This window comes from Ochotona curzoniae, unplaced genomic scaffold (genome assembly GCF_017591425.1).
Source record: "Ochotona curzoniae isolate NIBS_2020 unplaced genomic scaffold, NIBS_Ocur_1.0 scaffold_4505, whole genome shotgun sequence".
Taxonomy (NCBI): Eukaryota; Metazoa; Chordata; class Mammalia; order Lagomorpha; family Ochotonidae; genus Ochotona; species Ochotona curzoniae.
In genome coordinates, this window is record NW_024467118.1 from 39,647,500 (window position 1) to 39,661,072 (window position 13,573).

At 43.7% G+C, this 13,573-nt stretch overlaps 1 protein-coding gene across 4 annotated transcripts in view; it reads left to right on the top strand.

Moving 5' to 3' along the window:
* GALNT7 (polypeptide N-acetylgalactosaminyltransferase 7) overlaps positions 1–13,573 on the top strand; it is a 131,579-nt gene that overhangs the window by 104,863 nt on the left and 13,143 nt on the right. For 2 of the 4 annotated variants that reach the window (XM_040966364.1, XM_040966367.1), the window contains exons 3-6: positions 8,451–8,617; positions 9,892–10,022; positions 10,265–10,344; positions 12,595–12,777. In XM_040966364.1, coding sequence (XP_040822298.1) covers positions 8,451–8,617; positions 9,892–10,022; positions 10,265–10,344; positions 12,595–12,777 — 561 coding nt within the window. Of the gene's footprint in view, positions 1–8,450; positions 8,618–9,891; positions 10,023–10,264; positions 10,345–12,272; positions 12,456–12,594; positions 12,778–13,573 lie in introns of all 4 variants that reach the window. The other 2 variants (XM_040966366.1, XM_040966368.1) reach the window with 2 other exon arrangements.

Sequence of the window (13,573 nt, forward strand, 5' to 3'; positions counted from 1 at the left end):
TTTGTTTTGCTGTGTGTGATATGCTGTCAGGAACACAACCTGCCACTGCATAGTCTCAAGAAATTCGTGTTGTAACATTCCCACTGAAGGCCAATGATGACAGACCTTCATCACTGTTTTGAAGCTCTGAGTTGCAGTCTTACACACTGTCTGAATGGAGGAGCCAGGGAAAGGAAAGGTGGCCTGTGGAGAACCAGCAGACAGCTGTGTCAGACTGTTTCTGAGGGTGCTGGGAAAGCAGCTGCCTCAGGAATGTTGGAAAAAACAGAAATAGTTTCACATACAGCCCTGGCTCAGAGGGCAGTGTGTGTGTTCTGCACAGGTAATGGTGCTTCTGCTCGGTAGGTAAGCTACATGAAGCGCTGCTGCTAACCAGCTCTCGTTGTGGCTTTCCCAGCGTGGAGGGTTTCGCATGGCAGATTCCTGGTCCTCATCATGCTGCTCTTCCGGAAATAATCCCCTTCCCTCCGATCCATTGGTGATTTGGACATGAATATCCTATGCATCTCAGCTCTCTGTCCCAGGAAACAAAATCTGCCTGGGAGAAGTACAGCCACAGCACTCATAGCAAATACCAATGTCTGATTTTAAGTGAGCTGTTTGAGAGAGGTGAACCACATCGGGATTATGGGCGTGAGGAGTTAAAGCCGCCCACTGGCCTTGCCCTCTTTCTTGCTCTAGTCTTATACCTTCCAACCATGGCACTGTAGGCTATAATCTAAGTTGTAGCTCACAGCCATATTTTCTCAATCACCTAGTTTCATCCTTAAAGATGATATACTTAAAAACCTTTTACAGGCCTAACCTTTAATTCTGTGCTAACTGCTTCAGATTTTCTATATTTTTGTTTGAAAGAGTTACAGAGAGAGGAGAAGAGCTGGAGAGAGAAGAGCTGGTTCATGCACTCCCCAGATTGGCCAGAGTTAAGCCAGTCTAAAGCAGAAAGCCAGGAGCTTCCTCTGGGTTTCCTATGAGAGTGCAGGTCTCAAAGCCCTAGGCCATCCCTCCACAGCTTTCCCAGACCATAGTAGGGAGATGGATCCCAAATAGAGCAGCCGGGACTCGAACAGTCACCCGTGGGGTGCTGGTACCACAGGGTAAGGGTTAGCCTGATGTGCCACTGTACCAGCCCCAGTGTTGATTTTCACACCCAATATAGCAAAAGTTAAATATGTATTATTCAGTTTTAATATGTAGTTTATTAATGAAGAAAATGGAAGTTATTCTGTGTAGTACATCACTGAAAAAGGAATTGCCAGAAAGTCATTTTGAAATCAGATGAACACATCTGTTGAATATTAATGCAATACATGGAAGTAACGTTCTAAGAGCAGAACTGTCAAGGTGAGTGTTGCTGATATTTTTATCTTCCAAATGATAGGGAATAAGGAGTTCTGTTATAGACTTAAGTTTTGCCCTTCAAGGGAGGACTTATTCATTAGGAAAAAAAAATAAGCCAAAAAAACAGGAAAGTTACCATACAAGAGTTTCTAACAGTCAAGGAGATATTCAGACAACTGTGGTAGAGCTTGAGAAAATAATTGGATAAAAACCACACTGTACCCTCTTTTATTGTGTCAAAAGGAAGAATGTGTTATCAAGAAGTGACAAATTTGCACTAAAATTCATTTTCCCCTGTCATTTCATATTAATATTTTATACATCAGTGCCTTTCTCCATTAGCCTATATTGTTCTCTTAAGCTTAATTCTGTACATTCACAAAATTCATTTTTAGGGTCTATCAGTTAATACCATATTTGAGGCCATCTCTAGTTTATTTTTCTGCAACTTGAGCAGAGAAGATATCCAACAATCTTAAATTTTATCTGTTTTTCAATTTTTAAAATATTTTGACAATGTTTACATAGTTAATTAGGGTAAAAAGGTTCAAAGGCTACAAGAAAGTGGGCAAGACTATTATTTTTTCCATACTGTTTCCTTCATGTTTAAAGGGGGGTGTTAAGGGAGAAGCCCCACACAATTTCCACCCTCCCCAGGTCCCGGATGTAGGGTATGCTCTGAGGTTCTTGCTCAAGTGGTTTTGATATTTCAACAGTTATGAATCGCTGCCCATCTTGCCACTCCAAGCACTATGAGGTCTTTGAAGAATCCACTGGTTGACATAGTCCATCATAGAGTCTCTGTTTGCCCCATATTTCACTGCCAAGATATAGCTGAGATGGTTGGTTAACCTGTTCTGTCTTCTCTCTTTTCTTGGTTAGGGTTCTGAGTCCAGCATTTTGACTGGGGAGATCTCCAAAAAAAACTTTGTCTGAGGTGTTCTCAAACCAGATTCTTGTATGTGCTAGCAAGTACAGGGCCCAGCACAGTCCATCGCCCCGATCAGCTGGTGGTTGCAATTGCTGGGTTGGTTCTGTTTTCACTTCCGACTTCCACTGGAACCAATGGGTGTTGCAGTCCAGCCTGGTTCTTCCCAGCACATACTCGGCCCTCGCATAAACCAGTGGAAGCTGCAGCCTAATTGGAGCGACCCACAATAACCCCCACCAGGCCTGCCCGCTACCCTGGTTTGCCAATATGTGTAGCAGTAATCCAGTCTGTCCCACACCCCATTCCACCCCAGCTGCTGTCCTAGTTTTATGCCCTCCCATGGAAGTGGTAACCCAAGAGGGATGAGCCCACTATTTCTCTCCCAGTCTATCTACTTTTTATTTATTTATTTTTTAAAGATTTATTTGTTCTTACTGGAAAGGCAGATCTACAGAGAGAAGTAGATAAAGAGAAAAAGATCTTCCATCTGCTGGTTCACTTTCCAAGCAGCTACAACAGCCAGAGCTGAGCCGATCTGAAGCCCATTTGAAGCCAGGAGCCAAGAACCTCCTCTGAGCCTCCCACAGGGGTGCAGCGGCCCAAGGCTTTGGGCCATCCTCTGCTGCTTTCTCAGGCCATAAGCAGGGAGCTGGATGGGAAGTGGAGCAGCTGGGATTAGAACTGGTGCCCACATGGGATCCCGGCATGAGCAAGGCAAGGACTTTTGCCGTTAGGTTAATGTGCCGGTCCAACAATCTTAAAAATTTAAGATTTAAGTAGATTGATTTGAAAGCAAATGAAAATTTTGAATTTTAATTCTATGAAGACATGTACAAATAAGAACAAGATCAGTATGTTAGACATGGATTATGGCAGATTTATTTAGCTAGCAATTTAAAAAGCCCACAAGGGAGAAGGAAGGTGAGTTAACAGTTGAAAGGAATGGGGGTATCTTGTAGAAGCAGAGTCGAGAAAATACACATGGCAGGCCATGGGTGACCTGCAGTCAGCGACTGAGGAGTTGAGAACTGAAGTCCTTTCCTTGGTGCCGCTCTCTATGTGAAGGCTAACAGACTCTGACCTTCATGTCTCTTATTCTGTGCTGTTCAGCAGCCCTGGCAGGTGCCAGGTGGAGTTCTGCAAGGTCAGAGTGCAGCAACAGGAACTGTGACTGCCCGGCCGTGTTTGCTTGCTCAGGACTGACATGCGTCACTTCTCAGGAACTGCTCTCCAAGGAGTCAGAGAAAGGCGCTTTAAGCAGGGCTGAGTGAAAAGCACAGCATTCAGAAAGGCAGGAGGTGGGCCTGACGTGCACCACAAGAAAAGATTTTCATATTAAAATTGCTTGGATAATGAAAAGGCAAAGAGCAGGCAAATTATAGAACATTCCATGATTTTAATATTGTTGGAAAAGCAGTCATACTCAGTGCTTTTCTTGATTCCTTCTTAGCTGTCTATCTGCAGGAATGATCTTCATATCAAAAGTTTTATAACCAGCATGTATCTTGGGAGTAGAGTGGATTTGTTGAGGACTTTAAAGCCTCTTTCACACCTGATCTTTAAGAACTTGCTGCATGAATTTGAGAGGAAGTGCTGCCAGGAACCAAGAGATACTAGGGAGGAGAGAGGAGCTCTGAGCAGAGAGCATGGTCCTGTGGGGAGGGAGAAAGCTTGGTGTGGACGAGATGCACAGCACAACCCCAGAGTACCTGAGATGGGTTAGACTTGTCCCGTGGCCCAGGGGATGTGTGATGCCTTATTGCATCTTGATTTAGAGGGATGTTTGTGTAAAGAATTCAGATCCTTGTGGTCGAGATAAAGAAATGTACTTTGACTAGTGACAGTGTTGAGCGGAGTGGTATTGTACTCTCCAGGAGAACATCCAGGTCCAAGCACGATTTTTGACCTACTTGTGCCCATGCACACAAACAGTAGATTAAGAAATGGAAACCATACTAATCCAGTTTTGAACATAGAAAATTAATAGGGATGTTGTATCCAGTACACGGCAAAGTCGTCAAAAATATCAAAACCTCCTGTCAGAGGCGCCCAGCCAGCTGCGTGGAACTCGGCAGGTGTGCCCATGGTGTTTTGCGCTGCGCTCAGTTGCAAAACCGTAGGGTGGAAAACACTGGGTCGTACAGCAATGTGGGGGAGAAAGTGTGGGCAGCAGTGTGATATTCTGACTGAAAAAATGCCATTGTAATTTATTTTTTAACTTTATTTCAAAGGCCAAAGGAGAAAACTCTTCCATCCACTGGTTCACTCAGTGCTCGAACTAGCCAGTGCTGTGGCGTGCTGTAGCTCCCTTCTGCTGTGCAAAGTGCACAGGGCAGGGAGCTGGGGTTGGCATGGAGATCGAGCGCAAATCCAGGCACTCAGTGTCATCTAGGCCGCTTACACAGAAATTATTAACAGACTGCTTAGAACTTTGCCACCTTACATCGTCTAGTCCACACCCGGATTACTGCAGAAGCCTTTCCCGAGAAATACACGGACAGAACAGAGGCTCTTCAGAGAGTGCTGGTTTGGTCTGTGAATTTCTCTTAATGTTTATTTATTGTGTTGTGATGTGCTATCAGGAACACGACCCAGCACTGCATATTCTCAAGGAGTTTGTGTTGCCGCGTTCCCACCAAAGCGCGTGCAAAAGGAACCCTTCAGTCAGATCGATTCCACTCACTTGGTTGGATTTGAGCAATCAGGCTTAACGTGATAGTGCTACTTGCACTGACAGTGTGTGTGTGGATTTCTGGAAGCTGCTGAACTTACTCAGCCATTGCTGTCAGCACTGTTCCTGAACCTTCTAAGCATTTCCCACTTTTATGGTGGAAATGAACAAAAGAGTGTTTGGAACCAGAAAAAGCTCTCAGTTTATTTAAAAATATAAGTACATAATTTAAAACTGATTGTTTCACAAAATGAAAATTTGTTTCCTATGTATAAAAGAAATCCCCTAGGGTAACTCTTCCCCCGGAGGCTTTAGTGATGGATCTAGACTACGGGATAGATTTGCAATGGGACAAGATGAATAATTTGTACATATAAATATGTAAGTGCACACACACACACATTCCTGTGGATGAATACAGGAATTGGAGCTTAACAAGTGGTACATTTTTCATAATCTAGTGAATTGTTTTTTATTGATAGTCTAAAAAGAGCAAGTGTCCATGTCAAATGAAGCCGCTTTGAAACACAGCTGTTACAGGGAGCGTACAGGTCAGTTCTTGCAGGCATTTTAATCTTTGGCTCTGAAATCTGCTGTTATAAGAATGTTGCTCTGAGATTCATCCATTTAAAAGTGACATTCTTGTTTTAGTTGGCCTGGCTTCTCATTAGAATTTATTACAAATTCTACACCACTAAAATAAGAGAAATAATGCAGAATAAGGATTTTCACCTCAATGCCATGAGCACTTCTTTGTAGCACTGCTTCTGTCGGCTGCTAGCAGTCAGTGGCTTCATCTCAAAAGGGGCAAACAAAAGATCCCAAGAAGCAAAAACACTTTTTCCAGGACAAGGGTTCAAGTTGTTGGTGGCAAACAAAACTTGGAACCAAAGGCAGCGCAGCGCAGTCAGTGTTGGCCAACAGTAAACGGCCCTATCCACTCGGGTTCTACCTCCCCGAGCTCTGCTTTTCTCCCCGCTTACCGCCCATCTCTGCTGCCCCCGCGTGGCCGCAAGTGAGAAATGCGCCCTGCTACTGAAAGAATCTTAATTCACTTTGTATTGCTATTACACTTCCAGAGCTGTTCACTTCTCACAACTCTGGAGGATGATAAATCCTATACCTGAGCATCTTCTTGTCGCATCATACCATGGTGGAAGGTGGAAGAGCAAAGGAACATACATGAATGAGGGGAGGGCAAATCCATTCATTCTGCCCCCAGGTATTAGTCACGTTAATTAGGCCCCATCTCCTGTACTGTTGCATTGGGTTCCAGTTGCTAATACACAGAGTGTGAGGTTACATTCAGAGCGTAACAGCACCCTGGCTGCAGCCACTTGGACTGCACACCATCCCTGCTCTGCAGGTGCATCTTTGCTTTGCCCTAGACCCTCCAGGTCTTTGATGCCCCGCCCCCGGATTCTTGTTATCTTCCACCTCAAGTCATTGCATCTCTTCTGCATGTGACTCCCAGCAGCCTCCTGCTCTTCAACTCTTGGCTACCTTCCATGTTGCTTTCTTTAAGTCTGTGGAAGGGCCAGCGCAATGGCTCAACAGGGTAACCCTCCACTTTCTAATGCCAATGTCCAAATGAGTACCAGTTTGATTCCCAGCTGCTCCAATTCCCATACAGCTCGCTGCCTGTGGCCTGGGAAAGCGGCAGAAGATAGCCCAAAGCCTTGGGACTCTGCGGTCACGAGAAACCCAGGAGAAGCTCTTGACTTCTGGCTTCAAATCAGCTAAGTTCCAGCCATTTGGAGAGTGAACCAGCAGATGCAAGATCTTTGTCTCCTTCTCTCTATAAATCTGACTTTCCAATAAAAATAAATAAATCTTTAAAAAAAAAAAAACAAATAAAAGGGGTCAGGGTGTTGGTGCTACAGGCTAATTCTCTACCCTGCTACGCCAGCATCCCAGATGGGCACCAGCGTCCCTACGGCTCCCTTCTGATCCCCACTGATGTCCTGGGAACGCAGCAGAAGATGTCCCAAGGCCTTAGAAATCAGCAAATCCCACGTCTGCTTCCATATTTTAATATTTTCACTAATTGTGGTGTAAAACAAAATTACTATAAAACAGAATTTCCAGCCACTTCTGCTGATTTGTGCCCAGTGGGTAAGAGTCAGAGGCAGAAAGTTTACCTGGGTCTGTATCCAGGTTCATTTGCTCTGGGAGATTTAATCATCTGCTTGTCTCCAGTGAGACGCGCTTTGCTCTGCCTGTGGCCCTGTGAGATCCGCACTGCCCCAGCAGCAGGGCTGTGGATTTGTTACTCTGATGCTTGTCTCCAGTGAGACGCGCTTTGCTCTGCCTGTGGGCCTGTGAGATCCGCACTGCCCCAGCAGCAGGGCTGTGGATTTGTTACTCTGATGCTTGTCTCCAGTGAGACGCGCTTTGCTCTGCCTGTGGGCCTGTGAGATCCGCACTGCCCCAGCAGCAGGGCTGTGGATTTGTTACTCTGATGCTTGTCTCCAGTGAGACGCGCTTTGCTCTGCCTGTGGGCCTGTGAGATCCGCACTGCCCCAGCAGCAGGGCTGTGGATTTGTTACTCTGAAGGAACATTTGGTCATCTCCACTTTGGGTTACACATACAAGCTCTCTGAAAATCACGCTGCTGTGGAACCCCTGAGGCTTACCTGCTTCTGTATGTCTTTGACAGGCCCTGTTTTGGTTTCTTCCCGTTAGGAAAATGCTTCTGTTGGAGAACTAAAGATCTAAAGATTGTTCCTATTTCCAAAAAAAAAAAGAAAAGAAAAGATTTATTTTTATTTTAAAGGGTGGTTCTCTCCCCAAATGCCAGCAAGGCTGGAGCTGAGCTCATCAGAAGCCTGGAGCCTCCTCCAGCTCTCCCCCATGGTGCAGGGGCCCAAAGACTTGAACCATCCTCCTCTGCTTTCTTGGGCCAAAAGCAGGGAGCTGGATTGAACGTGAAGCGGCCAGAACATGAACCGGCATCCCCATGTCGGCGGTAGCTTAGCATACTACGCCATGGTGCCAGCCATTAAAGATCCTTCTTCAACCAATCTAATAGTGTTAAAGAATGTTAGAATTGTTCACGTTTATTCAACAGTAAGCTCTTTAGTAACCACTGTATGTCTTGAGTCAACTTCTTAATTTTTATGAATATTTAGTAAAACAGGACAGCTGTCAAACGCAAGAATAGAGGGCTTTAATCTCAGCTTTCAAAAAGGGAAATAAGCTAAGATCTAAATCATGAAAAAAATCATCTTCCAGGCCTATGAATAATATCTCAGGTTTTCTCAGCATAAATTAGTTCTTTTTACTCAAGTGTTGTTTATGAAGTAGCTTTATTTAAGAGTAACCTGATTCATAATAGCTTCTCTTTTTTCTTCTATTTCTGTTAAAATATAAAAGACTATCTTTTATTCACATATGTTGATTAGGTCAATAATATGTAATCCAGTAAGAAAATGCTCTCTCAGTAAGTTTGGACCAAGGCATTGTACATGACGTCTAAGTAAATATGATGAAACTTTCCTTTTGCAGATGCAAATACTGGCATTATGACGAAAACCTGCTCACTTCAAGTGTTGTCATTGTCTTCCATAACGAAGGCTGGTCAACGCTCATGAGAACGGTCCACAGTGTAATTAAAAGGACGCCGAGGAAATATTTAGCAGAAATTGTATTAATTGATGACTTCAGTAATAAAGGTAATGACTATAGAATTCTAAAAAATGTGATTTCAAAATAGTTCTCTGAAAGCAAGCATCTTTTGATAGCAATTATGATCAGCAGGTTGGCAGTGTGGCAAGCATCATATATAAATGATTCTGTTTGATCTCGACAGTGCTCCTTAGAATACACGGTACTGTTACCTCCATTTTACAACTCGGGTTTGGAGACAGTAAGGAGCCAGCCAACAGTCCCAGAGGTGCTGTCAACAGCTGGATCCAGGTGTTTTGGTTGCATATGTCTGTGACTTTAGCTACTGTCTCCCACTGTATTCATTCTTTGGGCTTGAGTCTAGTAAAAACTTTAGTCACAGCAAGAAGCAAGTTGGTTTGAAATACTAAAAACCTGTAGATGCGTATAGTTTTTGATGGCCTCTGAACTCCAATCCAGACTCTTCAAACTGAAATCGTATCCCTATCTCATAGTCTGTACTTTACATATGAAGAACGATGCAACTACTCCATTGGATAGGAAGCCGTCAACTATTGCTATTTACGATGGAAAACGTCTTCTGAAGTTTATTTTTGTTTGTATTTTACTGAGGATTTTGAATAAAACAAAGCTACATTTTTAAATCGTTCTAAGGAGCCATCTCTTAGAACATTTAGACAGGCATTATTTAGTCTTCATTCAGCTTGCCACAGAGTGGCTAAGCAGTGATGTTTCTAAGATTAGAGGGTTTATGCGGCCAGCACAGTGGCATAGCAGACTGGTCATGCACCTGTGGAGCCACCTGTAACTGCCCCACTTCCCACCCAGCTCCCTGTTCCCCTGCTCATGGCCTGAGAAAGCAGCGGGGGATGGCCCAAAGCCATGTGCCCACGTGGAAGGCCAGCCTGAGTGCCAGCTTCAGGTAGTCCCAGCACCTGCTGTGAAGGCCATGTGGGGAGTGGAGGATCTTTCTAAGCCTCTTCCTGTCTGACTTTCAAATAAAATGAATACATTTTTACTAAAAAAAAGGGGGTGAGGGTGGCATTTAGGTTGGAAAGTTAACTTATTTTTTTTCCTTTAGATACTATCGACGTATTATGTCTTCTTAATGAAATAAATATGAATACCTAATATCCTAGCTCACTTCCTAAGTACATCAGATTCAAACATAATAACTGTTGGTGCTGGAACTCAGATCTGGATATTTGTTTATCCTTCTTGACTTCTCTCAAAGCCGGCCTGATACTCTCACTTCTTAGGAAAAAGAACTAATTGGATATCTATTAGTTTATAATGTTTATTTAACTGTTTTTATCCGTAGAACATTTGAAAGAAAAACTAGATGACTATATTAAGATGTGGAATGGCCTCGTAAAGGTATTTCGGAATGAAAGAAGAGAAGGTTTAATTCAAGCCAGAAGTATCGGTGCTCAGAAAGCTAAACTTGGTCAGGTAAGAGCATCTGATATCTACCATATCAACAACATTTTAGATTTGGCAGCTGTAAGATCATATGCATTTTTAACCACCCTTCAGCTTCTGTTTGTAATTTAAATGAGAATGCTGAGTTGAACAAATAAGCTATTTATCAAAATAGAGTATAATGCTAATTTTAAAATTAGCATCTACTTTTAAATTGATATAATATGATGTGCCATATATAAGTATTCTTTCACCTGCCTCTTTTTTTTAAGGTTTTGATATACCTTGATGCCCACTGTGAGGTGGCAGTTAACTGGTATGCGCCACTTGTAGCTCCCATATCTAAAGACAGGTAACATTACCTTGCTTTTTTTTTTTTCTTTTTCCTTCCTGGTTGAAAAATAAACCTTGTCCTAGAAGGACAAATAGTAATCTCATTCTTTAATTCCATTTAGTGCATCAAGTATTGTGTTTGAAGTGCATCTCTGAGTTGGCTGTTAGCCTCAGGCTTGGGCTGGTTGGCTTGTAGGCAGTCTGCCGTTTCAGAAACCCAGAGTGTCCCATTTGACTGAGTCACTGAGACTCCCTCCACGTGCAAGCATTGTCTCCTAAAGCCAATATTCATTGCTTCTTCTAAAATGGGGTGAGGTCCAAGCACTCGAAGAAGCATGCTTAGAAATGACCCCGTTAGTCTTTTGATTTCGTTGTTGTTTTGTCATGTTAAAGTATTAGTTTAGATAGTGAGGAGCAGCTGTTACATGTGTCAGACTTTGGGTTCTATAGAAACTTAAGTTTTCAAGTAGACAGATACTCTGTACAGCTGTGACTAGAAATCTGCTGATCACTGTTAAATTTCCAGAATTTTCTGCAACAACAGAAGGCAGCATCAGTCTGTCAGCTCCAAAACTCATCCTTGCTTCAAGTCTTGCATTCCAGAATCTAGGAACATGGGACGTGTCACAGTGGTAAATGGTGTGAGTCAGGGAAGAGCTCTGGAATATGCAGTCACCTGATGATCTAATAAGAAGGCCTGCCGTCACACTTTGCACATAGTGTCGGACTTCAGCCTCGTAGCAACCCTGTGACGCAGAGGTTATTAGATCTGTCTTACTGAAAAAGATACTGAGGTTCGAAGAAGTTAAGGAATTTGCCCAAATCAGAGAGCTAATAAACGAAGTCCTCTCTGGGGCACCTCACACTACACTGCTGATTTAGAAGTGTGACAATTCTGAGGAGTAAGGAGATAATTAACCTGGTACCCGCAGTCAGGAACACCAGCAGTTCTCCATGCAGTAAGCTAGTGGAAACCTCAAGCACCCCACAGCGCCCTCCACTGGCCATTCACCCCCTGCAGGGCATGAAGCACCTTGCTCCAATTTCTGAGTCACCTGGGGTCCTTTCCCCCTCTGCCGCCCCTGCCTTTCTCCTAAACATCTGGGTTTCCAACCATCTAAAAAAAACATATAACCCACTTATGAAAAGTTGTCATCTTCACTTCAGAAGAAACATGTTCAAAATCCTTCTTGGTGAGACAGTATTGGTGAATAACGCCAGGTCTTGATTCAGTCACATATTGCATGAGGGCCACACACAAGGGATTGTTTCTTTCTTTGAGTTCTGAGATCATTTCTTAAGATACTGAACAGGTTTTGAGGGATTTTTGATCTTGCTTATTTCTGTTTTTCAAGAAAGCAACCAGATAGTGTGTGGTATCTTTTATTTTGAGAATAAAAGAAGTAGCGAGGATCAGCTACAGAAACACCATTTCATATTAGTTACTTCTACGGGAACAGAAAACAGCCACGCCGGGAGAACTGAGACTCTGAGAAGTGCCGTCGGTACAGACACGTGGGAGATACAAAGGGGCAGTCGCAGGCAGGGGGTTCCTGTAAGCCAAGAGTCAAGTTCCCTGGAGAACTAAGATGAAAAGGAGTGGCCGCTACTAAGCTCAGAGGAATGCCTCTTTGTCCCTCACATCTGGCTGTTGCCCGTCTGCGGCCATACCGCCCTGAACGCGCCCGATCTCGTCTGATCTCAGAAGCTAAGCAGGGTCGGGCCTGGTTAGTACGCGGATGGGAGATCTGTCTTTTGCCTAGAGGAAATTCTCCTCTCTTCTGTCCTCGCAAGGGTGACTCCCTGGCTTCTGTGGGACATTCCTCTATTCTATTTTCCATTAGATTATTAAGGTCCCTTAGTCCAAGAACAAATCAAGAACAGAAACGTGTGCTGTAGTTAGGCATGCTAAACTGTGCTTTTTTTCATTTTCTGTAAATGTTTCAGAACTGCATGTACTGTGCCTCTAATAGATTACATAGATGGGAATGATTATTCCATTGAACCCCAGCAAGGTGGGGATGAAGACGGTTTTGCCAGAGGGGCCTGGGACTGGAGTTTACTGTGGAAACGTATCCCTCTAAGCCACAAGGAAAAGGCCAAAAGGAAACATAGAACTGAGCCTTATCGGTAATGATTGTTACTCATTGTTTGTGCTGACTGTTTATCTAAGGACTTTTTCTTTTCCTTCCCCATGAACTCGTGTAACTATGTGGGCCCAATCACATGCTCCCATGTGACCTTTGCTGCCATCATCAACACAATGCAGAACCATTTGCACAGTGCCACTTATAGATGTCATTAATGGCAACACATATGAAATTGTACCCCAAGGGGGTGGTGATGAAGATGGGTACGCCCGAGGAGCATGGGACTGGAGTATGCTCTGGAAACGGGTGCCTCTGACCTCTCGAGAGAAGAGAATGAGAAAGACAAAAACTGAACCGTATCGGTAATCACTAAATCACTCACGAGCCTTCCTTTCCTCCGGATACGCTAACCTATTAACCTCTTGCCAAACTAAAATGTTGTTATTAAGACTGCAGATGCTACCTCTGTCTCTGAAAGAGCTTCTCTCTCTACCCTTTTTCAGAGCTTTTAATATACACTTGCTACTTTTTAATAGCTTTGCCCTCAATGCAAGCTCTCCCGTTGAGAATTGTACTTTTTCAGTGGGGAAAAAAGTAATAATAACATACAAGACACTAGTTCCAAGCACAAGTGAAAAACGGAGAACCTCTGTGGTCTCCTGACCGATGAGACGTCAAATTGTGTTGTTTTCATTCTAGTGTCCTTCCATAAATTTAAAATACATAAAGTACACATAATCCAAGGTTATTATTTCCATTTTGTTGCCTTGGGTGTAATGTCAACAATAAGACACTAGCAAGAGATTTTTGGGTTCTTCCCGCACCTTTTATTTTATATGCTAACTCCTAATGCTAGTTTTGCCCCTGTTTAGTGAGTAAATGAGTTTAGAAAGTGTTGCAAAGTGTCCTTTCTTGCTTCGCTCTGAGAAGATGCTCCGTGCCCCAGTTGTCCCTTCTCAGAGTTTTATTACGTAGGGCAATGTGTGTACCTCCCTTCTGCTAGTCCCGTGGTGGGAACATTGCGCTCCTTCACAAGGATGCCCCCGAAGGAAGTGTGTGTGCACACGGCAGTGTGGTCCTCCCTGCATGTGCTGCCTTAGCGTCTCCGATCTTCTGGGTCCGCCGTTGCTCTCTCTCTCCCTGCTGCACTGCCGGTCT